Source organism: Lycorma delicatula, chromosome 3, assembly GCF_047948215.1.
Source record: "Lycorma delicatula isolate Av1 chromosome 3, ASM4794821v1, whole genome shotgun sequence".
NCBI lineage: Eukaryota > Metazoa > Arthropoda > Insecta > Hemiptera > Fulgoridae > Lycorma > Lycorma delicatula.
The window spans coordinates 109,507,400-109,533,167 of record NC_134457.1 but is presented as its reverse complement, the minus strand read 5'-3'; the positions used below and the strand labels follow the sequence as shown (position 1 = coordinate 109,533,167).

Genomic DNA, 25,768 nt, shown 5'->3' with positions numbered 1-25,768 from the left:
AGCAAAAAAAATCATTTACCTGCATGTCAGCAAAATTTGAAAATATAGTTTCAATACGAAACTGAGAAAGCCCATGAACAGTTGAATTAAACATTTTAAGGGTTGCTAATGAAAAAGATTGCTTTATAGGAGGAATAGGCATTGGATCTGGTATGTGAGCTCCTGGTATTCCTACTGGATCCGCACTTTTGTAGTGTTCCAAAACTGCTCTAATTTCTTCAGATAACTTTCCTGCAATCAATGTTATCATTTCCTTAATAGTATTAATTTTTATTCAATAACTCATTCTTTTTGCACTTAAATTTCATCACATTGCATAATAAAAACCAAAAGCCTACACAAAATTAAAATTTGAGGGTGATTCTTTTAAAACTTAATCTGACACTGCTGAAAACATATTTTGTAAACCTATAGATCAAGAAAGTATAAATTATTTCCTAATATTAAAATTTAATGTTAAATTAACATCCTAATACAGTAATAAACTTTTTTTTTTAATTCCAGTTCCTTCAGGTTGAATAATTGCCAGTTGACATCATTTTCAAATTATATTACAACTAGATATATTAGATTGAACCTAGAGTCCTAGGAATATAATTTAAATCCACAACTATACTCAACAGTATGTTGTTATGAAAGTTATTGATTGTTCTGAAGATATCAGTGAAATACAAAGAAAATTAAAATATCTGGATGTGAGATTGGAGGAGTCATTACATGTTTATGGGTTAATAAAAAAAAACCACTTTTAACATTCTTTAGTGACTAAACCATAACAATAAAAAAATACAAGAATTTAATGTTATGCACTTAAATCATGTTATTAGGGATTGATTACTTACAAAAAATGGCATACTACACAGTGCAAATAAACAAAGAATTGTTGCAATAGTCCACACAGAAGTGTAAAATTATATGCAGCTAATTGTTACTAGGCAAGAGATAGCTTAGTATAGAAACTAGAGAAAAATCAAATCATCCAATTAGATACAAATGCTGTTCAGCTAATCAACATCACAGGAAACCTATAAACGAGTTACTAAAGGACTTTCAGGCGGTTAAGACTTCTACTTTCTGTAAACTTGAAAATAGGACTGCTGAGCAGGTCAACTGTTGTCATCTTCAGAATTTAGTATACTTATCTTGCTCAGACCTATTGAAAATTCACATGAGCTAAAAAATAAATGCACAAAATATATTAATTTCTTGGATTTAGCATGTGCTAAATGCCAGGTTTTTAATAAATGATTAGAGTGATGACTACTAGATCAAATAATTGAACTGATCGTGACAAAGTTGTCTAATAAATAAAACATCATACCATTCTTTATGTACTTCATAATGAAATGCCAATAGCCTAGTTTTTAAAAAAAATAAATTGAAGTGTTTCTTAACTGCCTGAAAATTAATATAGTATAGACTTCAAAACAAGACTAATAGGAGACCTTTGTTAAATTCTATCAGTATTCTGTATATAGTTCAAATCATCCTTTAGAAAATTTCATGGAAACACCTGTTACTATTAAAACTTCAATTAAACATTGTAATTATATTTCTATATTAAATGCATTGAAGTTCTTGCACCTCACACTTCAAAGGCAAAAATTTTAAAAGTTAACATTTACAAATGAAGAAATGATATTTCCACCAACTATTATTGCAGTTTATTGTCCTCACATCCATAAAATAAAAGGAAATCAAATTACAAAAAAATGTTTAAGGTCATGATTCATTTGAACTTGAAACACCAAAACAGGGGTTTCAATTTGTGTACCCCAAGAAAATGGCAATCAAACTCAGTCAGTGATCAGTAACACCATCTTCAAAGCCTCTTTTCCAGCAAACCTACTCACTAGCTTACATATTTAACTAAAATACCAGATTTATTAAACTCTTGCATGATGTTAATGTAACTTAAAACTAATTTTTTTTTGCTAATCAATAAATTCACCACAAAAGCTTACAAGGAGGCTTGTACTTGGAAATATGAAGATGGAAGTTTTTAGCATATGAAAAATGCCATTCCTGACCAGAATCAAACTCAGGACCTCTGCGTGAAAGGTTAAGACACTACCACTCCGCCACAGAGATCGGCTTAAATTTAATAAACAATAATCTCATAATTTATCTTTAGATCACATTTCAATATTAAAATTGAATTCATAAATAATTTTTAATGAACTTTCACTACTTCTACCCAGTTCACATTTCATTGCACTATTCCTCAAATTCTAAATAAGAAAATCAGTTATGTAAATAAATGTTTGTGTGGCAGTGATGACATTGCACACTTGAAAATAAAACATGTCTAGCAATTGGTAAGGGTGCCATGATTGGGATGAACAAAAAATGGAAAAGTAAGAATATCAGTTTTAAAAACAAAATGCCAGCTGATCAGCGCAACTGTCTTCCCTATTGCATCCTACAGCTGTGAAACATGGATCATCAAGAAGGCTTACAGGCGCAGGATCAACACTTTTGATTTCTGGTGCTGGCACCGGGTGTTAAGAATCCTGAAAATTGTGTTAAGAAAACAAATTTTTAGATAAAATCAAGCTTATTTTTTCTTTAGAAAAGTAAATACTGAAGCTGCAGTTATCATACTTTGGTAAGGCCATGAGCAAAAATAACTCCTCGGAAAATAGCATCTTGGTAGGCAGATGGACAGAAGAAAACTTTGGGCCAACCAAGAACCAGTTAGTTGTATACTATTAAAGAAGCACCCAGTAGGAGTGTGGAGGAACTGAAAGAAGCTGTCAGGGACCAGAAGTGAAGGAGCATGATCCATCAAATGACCGACAGCCACACACAATAACAGTTAGGAAGAAGAAGATGACATTAAAGAACTCACAATATACAGTATGAGCATAAATTCCATATTTAACTTCATCATTAAATTGAAAATTATATCCATTTTTTAAAAGAGAATACTTAGCAAAGATGAAAACTTAGAAAGATCTGATTTAAAATACGGTTATAAGATAAGTCAAGAGAAGACTACTGAGTCAAGTAAGAAAGCTCATACCGAGAGGTTGTGTTTGTCTGCACTCTGCATTCTAGTGGCTTACTTGAACAGTTTTTTTGTGGATTTTAAATCGGAAAAGTACTGTGGTTTATTGAGGTTAGATTACGGTAAAAGGGTTTAAAGTTTCATGATTTTTAGATTATGGATTGTTCCATAATTTCAATTTTTCTGTGGGCATTAGTTTTTCACATATAATCAGTGTATAAGTAATTGAAGTTAGAGAAGAAATATTCTAAGTCGAATAGACAGGAAAAAATATAATTCAGTGATGTCATTCCAAACAGCAGTAAACATGGACTTTGAACATTTTTCAACAATTTTCACTGAGGTAAGCGAGAATTATTCTAAGTCCTTGCACGCTTTATAAGGGGGACAACCTTTTCCACTATTTCTCCACCCCCTATCCTTCTGATCCCAAAACCCTCGGGATCTTTGCGTCCCGGGTCCATCCGGATCCCCTAACCACGTCCCCCAAAATTTTTTGAACCTTTTTTTCAGGGATACATTTTCAACCACCATCCAAAAAAAAAAACATTTTTAGACCGCCAAACATTTTTGAATCTATTTTCATTCAGATACATTTTACCTTACATTTGGAGCAATGAGGGTCATTAGGAACCAGGCACGTCTACAGAGGGTCCACAGGCAAACATTGTTGGGTGTTATAGCGGGCTATAGAACTACATCGTACAGTGTGGTGCGCATGTTGGCGTCAGATTTGCCAATTCACCTGCAAGTTAGAGTGCGAGAGCTTTGCTACGATGGTAAGGGGAAGAGTGAGGCTAAAGCTGACATAATGGAGACATGGTGTGAAAGATGGAGGACTGGAAATGATGCAGCCTGAACAAGGAGATTAATCACAGACTTAGACGTGGACGAAAAGGAAACATGGTGATATAAAGTTTTATACGTCACAAATGCTCTCCGGCCATGGAATGTTTGAGCATTACCTAAATAGATTTGGCAGACGAGACTATCGTCGACATGTGCAGAATGGCATCTTTGGCAGACACAAGCAGGCGTTGACAAATTAAGACCCGAAAACCTGGTGCCCTTCATGCTGTCCTCAGAAGAGAACTGGAGGACCTTCGACACGTATGCTATGAAGGTGTTTTACGCTAAGGACGCTGAAGGGAGACGCCGTGGACGTTTGCATATGGAAGGGCGGACAGCCCCATCTGTGTGGACCGGTATGCTTAAGTGTGCCAGTTTGGATGAGCGTTGGGGACTCTCGGGGTAACGTAAGTCAAAGGTAAAATTAAGACCGAGACCCGGCCGTCGTTCAGGGCCCGGGAACGACATAGTCGGGTCTGATTACCCCCTCCCGGGGATTAGAGGCAGGCAAAATAAAGATCCAACTGGAGGGGGGCCGGATTTACTGGGTTTGACGGCTCCCTTAGAGTAAAAGGACACTTCCCTGGGCTGAGCTTTACTTAATTATATGTTCAACCCAGGGGAGTTGAACATATAATTAGTAGAAATATATAAACTACCTTACAGACTGACTGTACATTTTGTACATTTCTGTACAAAAAGGCTGAAAAGCTTTTGTCAAAAGCATTTTTACACAATGCAGCAACGTTAAGTTAGTTCGCTATGATTGTGTACAACCGTAAATTTTTTTAAAGAAGACTGTTTTTTGTCTTATCAAATACAACTTTAAAGAATAAAAAATAAAACAAAACTGCATATTACTCCCTTAAGTAATAAACTATCTCTTGTTAATACTTAAAAAATTAAATCTAAATTAAATTAAAAAAATAAATTAGTTATCAATAAGATTGACAACAGTTGTTTTAAAGTTACCATGTACAGAAATTAATTTTGAGTGCAGTGAATTCATTGCCCTAGCACAAAATTTATATTGATTATACTGTATAGATCTCCTTCTGGTTTTTGAAATATTTCTACCTAAACTATTGGAAACTTTTTGAACTTCCTGGCATTGGTTATTTATTCTTATAAACTGGAAAAATAATGATACATGAAAAAAGTTTAAAGAATTAAAAATTCTATATTTTTTCTTCGATAGGCTTCCCGTACCCAATATTATCCCAAAAGTATTTTTTTCGGAACCATTTGCACCACTACTATTTTTAGGAAGATAAAAAAAATTCCCTTCTCTATGAATCATGAGACCTTGCCGTTGGTGAGGGGGCTTGAGTGCTCAGGGATACAGAGTAGCTGGACCGAAGGTGCAACCATATCGGAGAGGTATCTGTTGAGAGCCAGACTAAGGAATGATTCCTGAAAGAGGGCAGCAGCTCTTTCAGTAGTTGTTAGGGGCGTGAGTCACAATGACTTAAACGGCCATATCAACATCACTCAGTCCTCTGAGTACTGCGCAGTTGAAAGCAATGGAAAACTACAGCTGTTTTTTTTTTTTCCAAGAAAATGTGGCTCTCTGCATTTTCAAAAGCAATAATGGAGGCGCCTTCCTTGGTAAAATATTCCGGAGGTAAAATAGTCCCCCGTTCGGATCTCCGGGTGGGGACTACTAAGGAAGGGGTCACCAGAAAAGTAAAAAATAACATTCTACAAGTCGGAGCGTGGAATGTTAGAAGCTTAAAAAAGGTTGGTAGGCTAGAGAATTTAAAAAGGGAAATGGATAGGGTAAACGTGGATATAGTAGGAATTAGTGAGGTTCGGTGGGAAGAGGAAGGCGACTTTTGGTCGGGTGACTTTAGAGTAATTAACTCAGCGTCAAATAATGGGCAGGCAGGAGTAGGTTTCGTGATGAACAAGAAGATAGGGAGGAGAGTGGAGTATTTCAAGACGCATAGCGATAGAGTCATTGTAATAAGGATAAAATCAAAACCTAAACCGACAACGATTGTTAACATCTATATGCCTACAAGCGCCCATGATGATGATGAGGTAGAATGTGTATACGAAGAGATTGATGAAGCAATTAAACACATAAAAGGAGATGAAAATTTAATAATAGTTGGAGATTGGAATGCAAGCATTGGAAAAGGCAAGGAAGGAAATATAGTGGGTGAATACGGGCTGGGCTAAAGGAATGAAAGAGGGGACCGACTTATAGAGTTTTGCACGAAGTATAATTTAGTAATTGCCAACACCCAATTTAAAAATCATAATAGAAGAATATACACTTGGAAAAAGCCAGGCGATACAGCAAGGTATCAGATAGATTATATCATGGTTAAGCAAAGATTTAGAAATCAACTCGTGGATTGCAAAACTTACCCTGGAGCAGACATTGATAGCGACCATAATTTGGTGATAATGAAATGTAGATTGCGGTTTAAAAACCTGAAGAAATGGTGTCAGATGAATCTGTGGAATTTAGAGAAGCTTGAGGAAGAGGAGGTAAAGAAGATTTTTGAGGAGGACATCGCAAGAGGTCTGAGTAAAAAAGATAAGGTAGAAAATGTAGAAGAAGAATGGGAGAATGTTAAAAAGGAAATTCTTAAATCAGCAGAAGCAAACTTAGGCGGAATAAAGAGAACTGGTAGAAAACCTTGGGTTTCAGATGATATATTGCAGCTGATGGATGAACGTAGAAAATATAAGAATGCTAGTGATGAAGAAAGTAAAAGGAACTATCGGCAATTAAGAAATGCTATAAACAGGAAGTGCAAACTGGCGAAAGAAGAGTGGATTAAAGAAAAGTGTTCAGAAGTGGAAAGAGAAATGAACATTGTTAAAATAGACGGAGCATACAGGAAAGTTAAGGAAAATTTTGGGGAACATAAATTAAAATCTAATAATGTGTTAAACAAAGATGGTAACAAAGATGGTACACCTATATATAATACGAAAGGTAAAGTCGATAGATGGGTGGAATATATTGAAGAGTTATACGGAGGAAATGAATTAGAAAATGGTTTTATAGAGGAAGAAGAGGAAGTTGAGGAGGATGAAATGGGAGAAACAATACTGAGATCTGAATTTAAGAGAGCATTAAAAGATTTAAATGGCAGAAAGGCTCCTGGAATAGACGGAATACCTGTAGAATTACTGCGCAGTGCAGGTGAGGAAGCGTTTGATAGATTATACAAACTGGTGTGTAATATTTATGAAAAAGGGGAATTTCCATCAGACTTCAAAAAAAGTGTTATAGTAATTATACCAAAGAAAGCAGGGGCAGATAAATGTGAAGAATACAGAACAATTAGTTTAACTAGTCATGCATCAAAAATCTTAACTAGAATTCTATACAGAAGAATTGAGAGGAAAGTGGAGGAAGTGTTAGGAAAAGACCAATTTGGTTTCAGGAAAAGTATAGGGACAAGGAAAGGAATTTTAGGCCTCAGATTAATAGTAGAAGGAAGATTAAAGAAAAACAAACCAACATACTTAGCGTTTATAGACCTAGAAAAGGCATTCGATAACGTAGACTGGAATAAAATGTTCAGCATTTTAAAAAAATTAGGGTTCAAATACAGAGATAGAAGAACAATTGCTAATATGTACAGGAACCAAACAGCAACAGCAGCAATTGAAGAACATAAGAAAGAAGCCGTAATAAGAAAGGGAGTCCGACAAGGGTGTTCCCTGTCTCCGTTACTTTTTAATCTTTACATGGAACTAGCAATTAATGATGTTAAAGAACAATTTAGATTCGGAGTAACAGTACAAGGTGAAAAGATAAAGATGCTACGATTTGCTGATGATATAGTAATTCTAGCCGAGAATAAAAAGGAGTTAGAAGAAACAATAACGGCATAGATGAAGTCCTACGCAAGAACTATCGCATGAAAATAAACAAGAACAAAACAAAAGTAATGAAATGTAGTAGAAATAACAAAGATGGACTACTGAATGTGAAAATAGGAGAAGAAAATATTATGGAAGTAGAAGAATTTTGTTATTTGGGAAGTAGAATTACTAAAGATGGACGAAGCAGGAGCGATATAAAATGCCGAATAGCACAAGCTAAACGAGCCTTCAGTAAGAAATATAAGTTGTTTACATCAAAAATTAATTTAAATGTCAGGAAAAGATTTTTGAAAGTGTATGTTTGGAGTGTCGCTTTATATGGAAGTGAAACTTGGACAATCGGAGTATCTGAGAAGAAAAGGTTAGAAGCTTTTGAAATGTGGTGCTTAGGAGAATGTTAAAAATCAGATGGGTGGATAAAGTGACAAATGAGGAGGTATTGCGGCAAATAGATGAAGAAAGAAGCATTTGGAAAAATATAGTTAAAAGAAGAGAGAGACTTATAGGCCACATACTAAGGCATCCTGGAATAGTTGCTTTAATTTTGGAAGGACAGGTAGAAGGGAAAAATTGTGTAGGCAGGCCACGTTTGGAATATGTAAAACAAATTGTTAGGGATGTAGGATGTAGAGGGTATACTGAAATGAAACGACTAGCACTAGATAGGGAATCTTGGAGAGCTGCATCAAACCAGTCAAATGACTGAAGACAAAAAAAAAAAAAATTCGGTTAAAAAATATGCAACAAATATAAGATAGCTTTTTTCGAGTTTTGAAGAAGGGGAGAATTTGAGAGTAATTTTTTTTTAATATAAATTAAGCATGTATATATACTCAACTTAATATAAAATGGGGTATATGTTTGCAAAATTTTGAAAAAATAACCCAAAATGAACTATCTACTAATCTCTCTGGAAATATTGACCCCAAACTTTAACCAACAAATTGCTACGTACACACGAATCTCTTTGCTAAATTTCATCAAAATCAGTTTATCCAGTCAAACGTTAATAAGATTCAAACACTCCAAAACACGTACATACGTACGTATGAAACGCAGTTTAAATTAATTGAATATTACAACTTTATTAACAAAAAACCTGTCCAGACTAGTTTTTAACAAAACGGAATAAATATATCTTATAACAGCCATAAAAAACAAGACAACAATTATTATAATTATTGTGCAACTATGAGGTCGTCTTGGACGTTTGTATCACTCGCATTAAAACGCTATGATATTAGCTATGAAACTGATGATTCACCGAAAAAAATTAAATTTATTTTTTAAACTCTCTGTAACTTTTTGTGTTACAAAAGCTAACATCATCCTTATAAAAAAAAGAATTCACTGAAACGTAAATTTAAAATGCATTACATGAAAATAAATAAATTTTGCAAGTAAAACATTTAGAAGCTTAACTTAAAAATAAACATGTTATTTAATTAAAATTTTTACAAGAGATATTGACTCGAAAATCAATTTGTTTCAAATCAGGTTTTTAATGTCAAAACTTTTCAGTCTTTTCTCATCCCCCCGATTTTGGAGCTGTAATAAATTTTCTGGTTAATTCCTTATATGAATATGAGAAATAAATATCATCAAGTAAGAAAAATTAATGAAATTTTAGAAAGAAATTTTCTCCCACTCAACCGCATTTCTTTTTTCGATTATTCAACAATTAAATGAATTTTCCACACCTTAAGGTGAAGTTCCCAACCAGTGTGTCGTAACACAATGGTGTGTCGCTCAATTCCAATGGGTGTCTCGCGAAATGTTAGCCGTTCAGAAACTCTCTATACAACGTAACTTATACTTACCAGAAAAATTTTAATACGGTAAAATTTATTTTGAGGCAGACTGTACCAGATATCTGTATTTTTGAAATTCAATTCCTCGCCAGCGTTAAAACTGATTGTAAAATTGAATTCGGTACGACCGTCCCATGCAGAAAAAATGTAAGTATAAATCTTATATAAGTATAAATTTTATAAATATATTCATAAAGATTGTCATAAAGACAAACTTTATGAATCTTACATAACGGCGGTTATGAATCTTATTATAAGGCGGTTTTTATCGCCCACTACGCACCTTGGTATTTTACCTAATAATAGTTATAAATGATGTGCAAGATACGCATTTCAGTCGTCTGATTGTGTTTGTAAAATTGATATTGAAACAGACATTGAATATAGTTTGACTTGAATAATAATCGTAATAATAGTACTTACAGTACACCACAGGTCAGCGCCTCGAAGATAAACCGTTTTTTAAATATCATGTGACATCACCAACGCTTTCGGATATAGGGCTAAATTGATGGTGATAATTTAATTACTGAAGATATTAAAATTAATAGACGACTAGATGAACGGGCTACAAGTACAATTGTTTCTACAATAACCTAAGACAGAAATGACGTCTGACATGCAGCTTGTAGTTCTAAACGCTGAGTTTTAATTTGTTTTAATCTTTTTGCCCTGCCAATAATTTTTAGCGATGATGACACCTTCACAGTGCTTAGTTTACACTTCCCACTTTTAATAAACCGAGTGTTCACTGTTGTCGCGTTGAGGGATTTATCCCTCAGCGTAGGGATTTTCTGTTTATTCGAAAAAGCCAAGCCGAATCAAGTTCTGGATGTGAAACAGCAATCATGAAAATGCTAGTTCAAGTAATGTGAGCGGAAATTGCGATTCCCTTCAGAATGTTTAAAAACGAGCGCTATGCTTCGTAAATACAGTGATGAAATACTTCTAATATGGTTTTACGTGGTGCGGTGAAGAACATAAGAATATACCGTAAGAATATACCTTACATGCGGAGGTGTTTTGTCAAATCAATCGATGGTGCCGAATAAACTTAAAAGACATTTAGAAAGTAATCATTTAATACCTTTTTTTATACCTTCAAAACAAGGGTATATTTTGGACGTCTTTTGAAGTTACAACATAAAACCTCTGGTCGTAAATGCCTTAATAAAACGCATTTCCGTTTCTGACAGAGTTGCATGTTTCATTTGCAGTATCTGATGAGTTAATAGACCAACGGAAAACCTCATAATACTCGTATAGTCGAGGAACTTAATATTACCAGCCGCGAAACAAAACTGCGAAAATAATATAATGCTGGGTGAATTCTAAGGTGCTAAGGATGCTAAGGTGATGCTGGGGAAGAAAAAATATTCAAAATTTCGATATCAAATAATAACGTCAGCGTAGAATAAAAGAAATGTCTCTATACCGATATTAATGGGACCAGCAAGTTGAGGGAGCATACTGTGTTTGTTCTACAGTTGGACGAAAGTATCCCAAGTGGTAATTGTCAACTAATAAGCTTTATTAGTTTCTAATATAATTTTGCTATTATTGAACAATTTTTATTTTGCCAAGAACTTAAAACCGCTCCTACAAAGGAAGATATAATTGTGACTGTTTTAATAATTACTTTGTTGAACGCGTTATTTATTCGGAAAATTATATCTCTGTACTGAAGGAGCAATAGCATTATAGAGGAAAATCAGATTTTCGTCAGGAAAGATGAACCCGACTATGGTGGAACTCATTGTTTTTTGTTTATTTTATTATTAGAGAAGCGTTAATTATGAGAACTGTTGATGGTGGATCTTTAGAACGATTACTGAAATGATAAATTATTTAAAAATAGGACCAGTTAGATAAGTATAAACTTTTGTAAAGCTATACAACTGTACAAGAGCCGAGCATATCAATCTATTGCTGCATTCCGAAACCCGTTGGCTTTCTAGGGCATTGATGCGAGTGGTAGAGCTTCAATACGAGCTTCTTTTTTTTGAGACCAAAAAGTAGAGTATACAAGACTTTTGGAAGACAATTTTTGCGTGCCAGACTAACATACATAGCCAAAATTTTCGACAGATTGGACTCTTTGTATGGAATCATACAAAACAAAACGTAAAATATTATTTCAGCCGCAAACAAAATGGAAGTATTTAGAAAAAAATGACGTTTTGGCAGTCTTCAATTGTAGGAGATAAATTATCTTGCTATCCTCTAGCTGAAATTTTGAAAATCAGGTTACATATAATAACAAAGAATGTCTGAAGAAGTTAATAAAAAAAGACCTAATTTTTTACAAACTTCAGTAACAAAATACTTCCCTACCTCATCCGTTTCTGAGCTAGAACGGGTAATTCCTCCTTTTGGTACATCTGGCAAGGTCAACGTACAAAATAACACTAATCTAACTGTAAATTAAAAAAATGATTGTTAGACTTGTCACGCGATTCTACCGTGAGAAAACATTTCTAAACGCTTCAGTACAATCCTCTTGGATCAACGCGTAATGTCAGTATCCGCAATCACAAAGAGAGCCATAAAAGTTTTGCTGCCCTTTTTTCCAACATCGTACTTACGCGAATCAACATTTTCTACAATGAAAGTAGTGAAATTTAAACAGAGATACAGACTGGTACGTCTTGAAGATGATCTGCGTGTTCTCCTACCAATCATAAGGCCATGTGTTGACGAACTCTGTGGAACACACCAAACGCAGACTTCATATTAACTTTGGTGGTGAGTTTTTAAAAAAATAATAATAATATATAGGGAAGACCGGGGCAGGTTGTCACAATTTATGATTTTTAATTTTTGAAGAGGCAGTGTTTACAGTTTCCCATTCTATCGTTAGTGTATCTCGTAATATGTATCCTTGGCTATATTTTCCCACAAATTTGAGGCCACAGAAGCATTTGGCTTTTCAGAAAAACGTTCTGTAGGAGTAGATTTTTGTAACAACCTGCCGCGACTCCAGGTTGGTTGTCACATACATTAGGATTGATTGTCACGGGTTATTTAGAAGGGGAAAAAAGAAATTACTTATTCAAAAAAAAGTTGTATGAAGAATAGAAAAATCAAAAACTATATTGATAAAGCACTAATACATATTTAAGAACAATTTAGACACTAAAATAGTGTAATTTAAGTATAAAAATATTGTAATGTAAAGTGTAAAAATAGTTTAATTTATGAATATTTAAGAAAATGTCCTATGTTAGCCTAGTCAGTCTCGAGCACACTCTCACAATTTTGACAAGTATAAAAGTAGGGTACATAATTCACGAGACCACTTCTTACGTTCTATACACTGGATTCATTTTTCCTTAGCTTTACTGTTGGAAAACGGTTCAAGACAAACTAAACAAAAACAGTCATCATCATCCTCTTATTCACTAATTGAGATTTTTCGTTCCTTCTTCTTTTTACTTCCTTTCTTATGTTTTGCATTCTCTTTATTTTCAGTTGCTTTCCTAAATAGACACTTGTTTGAATTTTTTTACTTGCTTTTTAGTTAGTTCTTAAAGCTTTCTTTTAATTGGCGAATCTGTTAAAATTGCTGTATCTCTTTTTCGGGAGTTATTTCTATCTGTACTTTTCCTAACGCCAACCTTTGGTAAAGATCTTACTACAAGAGGTGACTTGCGCACATTGCTGGGCTCGGGTTGAGGTTCGTCTGAATTATCTTCAGAGACATCTCTGGAAGCTGTTTATTTGGCTGCTTTGAAAGCTGGTTCGCAAGCTGCTCTCTGTCGTTCATATAGCTTGGTGCAAAATTCGCATCTGTGAACATATCACAGTTTAATGGATATATTCCTGTGCACCGAAATCCTGAAGAAATATTAGATGGAGTCATTGGAAGAGGATATGCACGAGAAACAAGTTGTGGTATATCGTAAATTGTCATCGTTCTCCCTGGGTTGTTAATCATCCAGTCACAAGCTGAGTTGAAAAATTTCTTAAACGACCCACAGACAGTGCGATCAAAAGGCTGGAGCTTATGTGAACAATTTGGGGGTAACAATAACATGACGATTCCATTGGATCTAGCGAAATTGAGCCCTTCTATGCTAATATGGGAGCCATGATTATCAAGAAGCAGCCATGGGTGTGCTTTTTATGTGCTTATGGAAATGATTTAAAAATAAGATGAAATCGGCTTCTTGCATCCACCCAAATTTATTTGAAGTTTCACTAGAACCTGCAGACGCAGTATCTAGAAAGCGCATGTGATTTGACTCTTGGAAACATAAAGAATGGTGGGATATGGTTTCCAATAGCAGAGACAGCACAAACCAAAGTTACTAGAGTACTCCTTTCAGCAGAAACTAGTTACCGACTTGTTTACCTTCTTTACGAGCAATAATTCTATTTGGTCTCTGCACTGAAGTAACACCCGTTTCGTCCACGTTCCAAATTTCCTGAGGTTGAAAATTATGTCTTTCGAGAACTGTTAACAAATTATTGAGAAAAGATTCCAAATTTGTTCGGTTGAAGCCTGAGTGAGATGAGGTCGTGGGCACTCCGCTCCCGCGTCCGCTGGTGACCCGTGAGGTAAGTACGCTGTAGTGTTCGATTGTCTGAGGTGTTTGTTTATATGATTGGATGTGACTGGCTTTGATGTGATGTGTGTAACGTGCGGCGTGAGGTATTTTCTGAGTGACGATTGGATGTCGTGGAGTGTGTGATGAGATTTTAGTCTGATGTTTGGTATCTATCTTGAGGCTGTGCGGCCCGTGTCTGTTGACTGTGGTGTGCGAGGGCGTATTCCCTCTTCCTGAAGTAATGCACACCAGTTGTGCCAGAAAGGATGGGTATCCAGGGGTGGAGGTTTAGTCGGTAGTGCGCAGGAACACATACGCATTTAATAACATCTTGCGGAATCTGTTAGCAAGCCCGACACTGCCCAGGCGTCCGTAAATGGGGTTCCTCCACCTCTTAAAAAAAAAAAGAAGCTCGTGCTAAGCTGGTCGCCTCTGATTTTCGTAATGAAAGAGATGGATTGTCTTTTAAAAAATCAGTGAACCAATCATCTCCGGCAACCCATTATCCTGCCAAGATTTAGGACAGACATTTTAGAATTTGCCATGCAAAGATCATAAGCCAAAGTTTTGGTTTCTTTTGGTGTTAAACCGTAGTAAACATCAGCTGCTTGAAGAACAGATTGCTTTAATTCCTCCTCGTCATCATCAGAAAAAATTTTTCTATTTGGAAAATAACCAACGGGATGGAAGACCAAACTATCTTTTGATTGTCAATTTCATCATACAATATCTTGCTAAAATTCGATAATTTATTTGATAATCAGCTGCAGCTTTACGAATTGATAATCCCTCCTTTTTTACCTTCCTCACTGCTGCAAGCATGATATATGGAGCAACTTCTCCTCGGTTTGTATGTTTTTTTTTTTTTTTTTATTTCTCATCACCTTTACCCGAAACAAGTGAAAAATTACTAATAAACCTGCCGGGGTAGGTTGCCACATGTAACAACTATCCCCGGAATTTTTGTGACAACAACCTCGAACAGATATTTCAGACAAAAACCGAGCTGGAAAAATAGACTTGAACCTAACCTCACTGTTGATACAGAATAACATTATGCAACTGTTATAAAATAATAAAAAAACAGTTGGAGTACAGACTTCACTGAATACAGAATGAATAAAATGGGTTAATTATATCAATAAATTAATATTTACAGCTGCAAAATCACCAATAAAATCTAGAAAACTGTCACCAGGAACTAGAAATTACGTTCACCCTATTCAGAATATTGTGATCATTCTGTGGTTTCAGTTTAGACCGCTAGGAAGCAGCATCGACTGTGAGAACTGAGAGTTTTGACAACCAACCCGTGTGACAACCTGTCCCGGTCTCCCCTATTTTTTTTAATCGGACTTCCGATACAGATGGGTCAATGTTCCAGGCACTTACGTTTGACTTCCTTTGATCCCATTCGACATGCTGCTTATATTTAGAGGAATGCGCCCGCTTGCGTGTTAACATCGGCAATGTACACTAGATATCTGATACTTTCTTTAGTTTTAGCCTATCATGCCTGACGGGACTGTCTGATGCTTAGAATTAGATACTACTTATTACTATTACCGGCATCATCATTATTAATTAAAAACAATTATGTCGTGGGCATTCAGTAAAGGTGTCGTCGGTCAAAAAGGTCGGTAACCACTACCTTAAGGGAATTCTTTGCCTACTTTTTGAAATTACATGTAGATTATATGTATGTATAAAAGGTTAGGAGGCTTACGTCAACCGATAGCATTATTCTTCCGATAGACAAAAAGTAAGTATCAGATAAAACCCATTCCATAATTATTTCTGCAGGAGAGAAGAGATCAGTGATAGAAAAAGAGAAGGATAAAATATTTTCCTCAAACAAAATGTAATTTTTAACGAGCACTTAGAGGCGTCTCTCAAAACATCCTAATTATTGCTATATATGTAGAAGTATCTGCCTGGCTGTACAACAGCAAACCTTCAGACTCCCTTTAGGACACCAAACATCCATTAAAATTTGGCATTTTTTTATGATTATAGGTACGTATAAGTTATCATCCCTTTGTCTACTCTGATCTTCATCAGTTGTCACACAACTGTTATACAAAGTCTAGATAAAGTAAGGAAAAATTTATGAAGCAACGACTTGCTACTGCATACACTGTTTGGTATTTAGGGTATAAAATTACAAATGATGTAAGGAAGCAAATCCATCTATATTTAATAAAGATCTAGATAGATAACAAGTACCAGATGCTTCAAACAGGTTTTAAATGAAAATAAATCTGCTAATATCTAGGATGCATTTACAAATAAGGAAAAGAATTTAAATTTAGAGCTTGACGGTAGCAAAACATGGCCAGTAAAGGAATAAAGATGATGCTTCAGAAATACGATATTCCTTAAGAATTTATAAAATTAAACAGATTGGTCCTAATATTTGATGTGAAGGGATTTTAAAACGATAATAAATTTGAAACAAAATTTTATTAAAAAAAAAGAATATATATAAGATAATTTGTTAATATAACGAAGTGGCAGGATAAAAAAATAAGTGTTAGGACAATACAAATCAGACAATCGAGAGCGTAAGAGTTAAATACTTAAAGATTAATAATAATTTTTTTTTTGTGCTAAGAAGTTTGTACCTACAGTATTACGGTTAATCAAAATATTATTCATTGAATGAATTATAATTCCATTAATAAAAAGGAACTGTTTGTCGAACTAACAAAAAAAATAATACAGAGATTCTATTGTTTTGCAAATGTGATAAATTGCGTAGCACACTTAGTTTAAATAATTACTGAAATAATCATACTAATTGATTCTTAAGTCATTGAAAACCTGATTAATTTTCACAAATCAAATGTTAATAAAATAACCTTTTCATAACATTAAAAAAAAAATTATTGGAACTTTGTTTTAATTATATCTTACCATGATCACCATAAACACACACTAAAAGAAGAAAAGGTATTAATATGCTGAGATTGGCCATTCCAACCTAAATGTTGTACACGATTTTACATCAATACTCTTCCTATTAACCAACAAAAACAACCACTCAAATACACAAATCACAGTTCAGTCGCTTACAAGGAAAGATACTTCAACTCGTATAATATTTTTTTTAATCTTCGAAGACGATTCGAAACATTTAAAATTTGTTTAAAAAACACACTTTTACAAATCGATCAGTTTAATTTTAAACATGTACCATTTCATATTAGATTCGTACGTATACTGAATCTAATAGCGCTGAGATCAGTATACGAACTTTGATCGTTCATGATTAACTAGATAAAAGAGAGCGTAGTCTTAATCTTTCATCCGGTCTTCACGACATCTATTAAAATGAATCGTCCCGCCTGCTTTAAATGAAAATAAAATTTAAAAAAGTTATAGGAATATCTCCTAATTATACTTTAAACATTTTTGTCAAATTTGTTTGGGTTCAGATGATTTTTATTTTTTTAATTGAATTAAGTGGAAATTAACTAATACAAATTTAACAAAATTTGAAAAACAAATTGATTTTTTCACTACAATCAGTATAAAAAAAGGCTGCCTAGAAAAGATTTTAAATGTCAATGCTAATCAAATAAAAATATTAAAAGGCAAGAACAGATAAATAATTTCTTAAATAAAACATACATACTGTATACAATTCAGATCTCCAAACTTTCTAATTAGTAAGTCACAGCAAGAGATTTAAATAATCAAAAATTCTATTATTTTTTCATTTATTATAATTATGAACATTTTTATCTGTTTAATGGATTAACTAGCGACAATTTTTTATGCCATACAATTACATAAAATATTAACGTAATATATATTAAAAAAAATCTGACAACAAAGTTGTTTCTGATGCACGGCTTATCACACAACTTAATTTAAGATGTTTATAATTTTATTTAAATATAATATTTTTTTCGTTTATTTCATTCAATTATTTTAACTAAAGCGCGCGCATACCGTATTTAATTCGGTGTGGCGGTACTACCGGCAACAATTGGCACTAATGTACTTTCACAACTTAGAACAAATTTCGCTTGTACGATCGGCAGCTGATGTAGCCGCGAGACTTAACTCACCAAGTACCGAATCGACCGGACGATCGAATTCGAGACCCAGTCAAACCGAGTTACTTTTTTACACTTTAAATATTATTAATTTATTTAATTCTTCCACTCATCTGTGACGTCACAACATAACGGTAGTTTACAGCATTTTTTGAGGCAAAGATAAGCGATTTTGCAAAAGTTTTTTTGCAGATATTGTTATTTTTTAATCGTTAACAAATGTGCCTAAGAAAAATATGACCTTAATTGGCGAAATCTTGGGATACTAAGTGTGATGTTGCTATACATCCTTACCGCTTTGGTCTTATAAATTAAAAATCTATAGCATCAATGCCCCGTATATAGAAGTAATCTGACCAAGTTTGGTCAAAATCGGTTCAGTAGTTCTTGAGATAAAAGGTGATTTAGAGGCTAACAATGAACTCACACATGTACGCAAACATTAACATCTGGAAAATTTCCATCTGGTTTTTTTGGTACTTTAGTTGTCAAAACATCAAGATCCATTGAAAACCACACATGCCCTATTTGGATTGATTACAATCCTTTTTCCTCTAGAGCTATAGCACTATCTAGTCGGGAAAGTAAAAGAAATAAACTTGATAGCCTTAAAAGAATAATTCTGTCTAGATTAGTGACTTCCTGTAAGTCATAATGTTTTCAAGATTTTCTTAGCTCATTTCTCACAACACCATTTCAATCATTTTTTATAATCAAGTTAAGCAGGGCGCCAAAAGTATTTTACTAACACCATAAATGTAATTTTAAAAAAAGTACTCATCATAATCTACATGTACTGAAAAAAGATTTACGAACTGTAACATACTAAAAGTATGAATAAAAAAAAATATATGCCTTAACTTTCATAAAAGTTACAATGATCTGTAAATTGGTTGAATTAATTGAGCAGCACTTTTAAAAAATTGGAGAAAACATTTGTTTAATTTATTGCTTCATGCTAAAAGCTTTTTGTTCGTAGTTGATTCATAACAGCCTCTCTTGTTTTGACGTGGAAAAATGGTTTGCTCTTGTCCATGTGGGTTTGTGATTACGTACTCTAAACCACCTTACTTGATGAATATTTTTGCTGTGTAAAGGTGTAAATTACTTTTTACCTTATAATAGATCACTCAATTTTACCAACACCAGTGTGATTTTACTCATTCCATTATTTTTCATTCAAATTTTTTTTTTTTTTTTTTATTTCAGTATACCTTCTCTTTATTAATATTTCTAGAACATTTCCTCCATTAAATTTTTCTTACCATAAAATAATTTTTCTTATCTGTTACCATTATGACAACTGCTGCAATATAAAAATTTCAGCATTTTTATATAAATTTATTTACAAAATTAATTTCAATATTAGTTAACAAAATAACTTCTTTTTTTTAAATGTTGCAAAGTATTAAAACAGAAAACACTATGATTCAAATGCTTGTTTTTTAAATATTCTATTCCCCAGAAATTCCTTCTAATATATCTAACAGGTCAAAATCATTATTTTAAAGTGTGTAAATTAAAAAAAAAATTTTTTTATCTTCTAATCACTTTAAATGCCACCTAAAAAATTCTCAACATCCCAAATTAACTTTTGTAGATATATAACTTTATTAGTTTTTGATAGAAACTCGTTTATTAGGTTATTAGTTTCTGATAAAAAATCCCAAAAAAAGAAAATGTTTCAATCTAGAATTCTTCACCAATTGGACAACTGTGATCATTTGAATGAGATAATGTTAAAATGGTTGATTAATATTTCCAAAAATATGTATTGTACGGACTGTTTGGTTAAAACCTAATAATAATAAGAGTTTGCAATAATTTTAAAGTAATTTTTAATGTTTATGAATATACGAAAACTACTAAAAAATATTCTGATAAATATGTTAAGGACTTTCACAGAAATGCCTATCTGTATCTTTCTCATACATTTTAAGAGGAATCAATTGTTAACAACATTAGACTTTAATAAAAGTCAACATCATACAATGAATTTGCAGCCGATATTCTTTAACTTTCATAGTCAAATGTAACTTTTATATAGAACCAATTTATTAAATTTTGGTTTTAAATGTTTCTAGTGATCCAGAACCACCAGGTTTTGTATCGTATTGCATATTGATTAGAAACCCTCTTTCAGGATTGGGCTATTGTACATCCTATGGAGAAAGATAAGGGAAAGAGGTGGCACTATCCAGCCCTATATTTTTAAACCTTATATCCTTTTGATATTTTTCTTATATCTTTAATGATACAAAGGAATATCTCAGAGACAACACAAAAAATGAATACAAACCTACCTTCAGAAGTACCTCAGGTCTTCTCTAGGGAATTGTGCATCACCTCACTCAAAATCCTTGGAAAAGTGGTATTTCATTAAATAAGATGAGTGGTGCATATTACTGATTAACAGTTTTTTGTGTAGAGAAACTTATTGCAGTAATAAAATAGCAGCAATCTTTCCTCCTGAAACTAAATTACCACAACCAGTGGAGGTTCAAGCTTTCTTAAGGAAAACTATGTCTATCCTCAGCATATTCAACTGATTCAATCACATCCTCAATGGAAGTTAAGAAACCAGTTGTAACAGATGAAATTTAACGTTTTGTTTAGGAATCAACTTTGCAAAACAATTTTGTGAAATCCTTTAACATACGAGAGGTTTTCTCTAAAGTAAAGGCTGTTTCATTGTAAAAAAATTTATTCTGAAAAATTTATAAATATTTTTTATTTCTCTTAACTACATACTTAAACTACTACTCTATGTTATCGCCACATGAATTAAGACATTTATCGATACACCAGCTTCATATACCCTCATCATATTCTTCTGCCGCCAGTTCATTTAGCCACTGATTAACAGCTTTTTTAAGTTCATTGTTACCTGCGAATTGCTTACCACTCAACACAATTCTTTCAATTTCCCAAACAAATGGTAATCAGAAGGAACTAAGTTTGAACTATATGGTTGATGATTGTAAACTTCCCATCCAAATTTTCTCAGGAAATCACGTGTCGGACCCGCAACATGTGGACATGCATTATCATGCAGCAGGACGACGCTGTTGGTCAGCCGCCCACGACGCCGATTTTGAATGGCACGTCATAACTTACGTAGAGTTTTGCAATAGGCTTCTTCATTTATAGTCGTTCCACGCGGCATGAAATCAACCAGCAGTATGCCATACCGACCCCAAAAGACTGTGGCCATCAGTTTGCGTCCAAATGGTTGTGCCATGACCTTTGTTGGCCTGGTTGATGATTGAGGATGACGCCATTCACTTGACTGCCGTTTTCTCTTTGGCGTGTAATACGAAATCCATGTTTCATCAGCAGTAACAATCGAATTAAGGAACTCATCACCTTTTTCGGTGTAGCGCATCAAAAATTCCAAAACATTTTATCTTACACAATTTGTGAGAATTTTCCATGGACTCATATCTAAAATTTTGATAATTTAACTAAAGATATGGAAAATCCTTTATTACTTATGAAGTTATACATTGTAAAACATATTTACCAAAAGGTACTAGACATATTTTTCATATTCAGACATAATTTTCCCAGGCTAAAAAATCCAGATGGTAAATCAATTCTGACTCCTTTATGCTTTTTTAGATCCATCAGAGCTCCTAAAATGCACATCATGAAACAGAAATTCCTCTGGAGTTATTATAAATTTCTTGTTTCTTCTCCAGCAATTTATCAAGTATTTTTCCCTTTTCATGTATTTGTCCAACTGCTAGATCTCTTTTCTCTAACACCAGTTTTCCACTTGGACCGCTGATATTTTAATATGGCTTTATTCACTAAAAATGCCCTCTTATTTTTTATATGCTTTCAATTAAGTTTACCACAATTATTTTATGTATTTTCCCTATCATTATACGTTTACTTCAACCAATCCACTATCTATGATGCCTTATACTTAATATTAATGTCATTTCTTTTATATCTATATAGTTCGTTACTTTCATCATCTTTTGTATTTTTATACTTCTTGCATTCATCCACTGGTTCTAATATATTCTTCAATATCCATGATTTCCTTTCTTCTAAATTGTTGCCTTGTCAATTGTCACCTTTCTACCCAAAGGCTTCCTTTGGTCTAAAAGACCAACTACTTCTTTTAGTCTAAAAGAAGAAACTTTTAGACCTGGAAACTATGTTTTTAGTCTGTCTGTATACTTACTATTCTTTGATATCAGCATTTTCTTTATTTTTTCAACTTCAACCTAAAAGTGTAATAATCAATGGATGACTTCAACCTCAGCAATTTAATAATGCTTAGTTAATTTGGTTTTGAAATCATTGTCTATCAATTGCATAGCTAATATCATCCTATATTTCCTTGCCTCAATACTCTACATTCACAATTTTTACAGAATGTGTTATTCCTTACCTGATTCCCTTTTTTCCCCTCTAGTAATTTTATCACCATACTGTCATCTCTGCACATTCAGTTACATCATCTACTGGTTCAGATATTCTTTCTATTTCTTCATTAGATTGTAAAAGTTGGCGTACAAAGAAATATTGTTGTATTTTTAGCCTTTGAATCTATTCTGAATGAAGTAGTTTGTTCATTGAATTGCTTGTACAGGAATACTCTTTGTTCTATATTACTACTCATTATTATTCTTAATTCTTCATTTACACTTTGAATTTTATATTAACTGCCCTGTAATTCCCAAACCAAAAATCATGTTAATCTTCATGTTACTCTGATAATCCATACCACATCTAACTTTAACATACCCATTTTTCATTTTAAATTACCTAATACTTTATTACTATTAAAACATCTGAGTCTCTGAACTGAAGTCAGACTAACCAATGTCATGATTCTTGTAATTTTAATGATCTACTTATTAGTTTATTATACTTATTAATTTTAATGGACTCATTAGTCCAGCCTAGAAATCCTATGTAGGTGACCCTTATACCTTGTAGAATCCTTCACCCAAGAAAATAAAATCACATTTCATTAAGAGTAGGAATAAGGGATTATTCCTACCATTATCATTTTTCTTGAAAAATATAGCTGTAGTTGTCTTCAATCACACACTGGTAAGCAAGAATGGTAAGCATAATCTTTGATTATCAAGTAATTTAATGACCGCTTTTGGTTTCCTTGCTTAAGTTTCTTTTAGAGACCTAATTCAAAGGCTGTTTCACCCTTTTCTCCTTTGAATCTAACCTGTTAAATTGGGATATCCTCCTCATCCACTTCCTAGATCATTGATTATTTAAATAGTAACAACATCAATTACCCCACCAGCAAATTTTGTCCTGGTAAACAGAAAAGAATTGACTTCAGATATTTTCTATCTTATAAATTACCATCTTCAACAAGATATGGTATCCTAACAGAAGAATCCTTTACATGTAGGTTTCATTATAGGATTTTACTCTAAAAATTTTAAAACTTCATCTACAAAAAAATCTTAAGAAAAACCTCAGTGTTAGAAAAGACTTTGAAAGTAAAAAAGGTAATGAATAATGGAGGAATGAAGTCAGGCTTCTGAGCAGACTGACACTTGTTTTTGTTTCATACTGAGCTCTAATTATGTCAGCACCATAAGGAGTTTAGAAGATGAAGACATGACAGAATTTGTTTTATTTAATTTTATTTCTGCAATAAAAAATCATGGTGCATTGGTTTGTTAAATTGTTGTATGAGTTCACATTTTTATTTTGATGATGAAGTGATGAAGCACATGAACGACTCATTCGTTTTAACGATTAATACTTCTTGATATGAACGATTTATCTAAAATTATATTTGTGTTTTGGGGATATAAAAGTAAAACGCTTGGGTTAGAACTATGTTAAAAAATCACAACTCAAGAAATAATAGCTATTCATTTTGAAGCTTTTCAATGTAAAAGTTGTTGTTAGTACTCTAAATTCATGAAAACATTATTTAGATACAATTGATAAAATGTTACTGGAAAAACATTCAACAAAATCATGTGAAATGTAACATTTTCATGGTGGGCCGTAGACCCATCTTTTTCCTAGTATTTATACAATTCCTTCATATAGCATTACAAAAAAGAATGTACGACATTAAAAAGGTGTATAAATAATATAACCAACACAGTTATAATAATAAGATGTTGAATTATTAAAAAAGTATCAGATGCTTATTTGGACTTAAACCTTATACAAATGGATTGGAATCCAGAATCCTAAATAACAAGTGCTAGATTATAAGTCTTATTATTCTGCGAAAATCTTTTGTTTTAAAATTTACCATGCAAACTGGAAAATAAGTCACACATAGAAGTAAGCAAGGGTGTAGTGGGGCCAGAACAGCGTTCTGGCACTTTTTTCCAAACCAAGATGTGTTCCATTACTTTTCTAAATCTTAGAGATTTTTTTTTTTTTTGAAGCTGGACGAATAATTGTTTACATTCTGTGCACATGTTAGTGGAAAAAATAATAGAAACACGTTCCTCTATTTCTATTCATAAAGTTGGCAAAATTTCAAAGGGCAAGTATCAACAATAGAAGAATATTTTTGCTCTGTTTATATTTTTCATAAAGCTTAGTCTTGATTAGTGGCTTTCGGTAATTTCTTCTTAACTGTTTATTTAATATTAATACTAGCTTTTAAATATTTTTTATTTATGATGTTTTAAATTATTAACATTAAAAAATTGATAAATTTAATAAGAAAAGTATAAAATTATTTGTAAATATTATTTTCAATTTAAATAAATAAATAAAAATGAGTGAAAAACAGAAGCAAAAAACATTACAAAATATCTTTATTAAAAAAGTTAAAGTAGACTAAGCAATGTATTGAAGAAACTAATGAATCGCTTGCCAATTTTTCATATTCTTGGCCAAGTAATAAGACTGTAGATATATGGAAAGAGTAGAAAAGAGTATCCTTGACTTACATTCGCCTCTGGTAAAATCAGATGTCAGATATGTGTTGAGATGAAAAGTCTTTCAGTTTTTAAATCTCAAGTACTTCACATGAATGAAGTGCAATTTTTATATCATCATATGGGAATAGTAAATCTGCTCAATTACTTTCCTTGCATAAAAACATTTCTGAACATAAGAAAAACACTTTCACACATTAATGGAGAGAAAATTTTGCAAAGCGCTAAAAGATCAGAGAATGGAAAAAAATTGTGGATACTTTAAACGAATCAGAAATTGAACTAACTGCTAAAATATTTAGAACTGCTTATTATATAGTCAAAAATAATAGACCCTATTCAGATCATTTTGAGTTATTCCAAGAAATTAATGGTGCAAATATTCCTCGTGATGTACATTTGTGTTTTAGTTTCACTAACATTGTCAACGCAAATGGGAAAGAAATGAAAGTTGAAACTCTCAAAACATAATAAAAATTAATGGAGGAAAATACCAGTAATAATAGATGAGTCTACCACACTCAGTCGAAAATTGTATACATAAAGCGCAAGACTGATGTGTTAAAAGAATCACATTTTTTATTTAATTAAGCTATCAGACCAAATAGCAAAGACTATAATTGAAGAACTAGAAATTCATGGATTGCTTACAAATTACATGAAATTGCATACAAATTCATGGATTTGGAGAAAACTACTTGGAAAAAAACAATTTAATCGCATTTACTAG

General features: G+C 33.0%; 1 protein-coding gene across 1 annotated transcript in view; it reads right to left on the bottom strand.

The window, feature by feature from the left end:
- LOC142321885 (uncharacterized) overlaps positions 1 to 17,310 on the bottom strand; it is a 56,960-nt gene extending 39,650 nt beyond the window's left edge. Inside the window, exons 1-2 of the mRNA XM_075360367.1 lie at positions 16,989 to 17,310; positions 20 to 231 (exon numbers count right to left, since the gene is read on the bottom strand). Coding sequence (XP_075216482.1) covers positions 20 to 231; positions 16,989 to 17,049 — 273 coding nt within the window. The 5' untranslated portion in view covers positions 17,050 to 17,310. The remainder of the gene's footprint in view (positions 1 to 19; positions 232 to 16,988) is intronic.
- Positions 17,311 to 25,768: the final 8,458 nt, after the last annotated feature.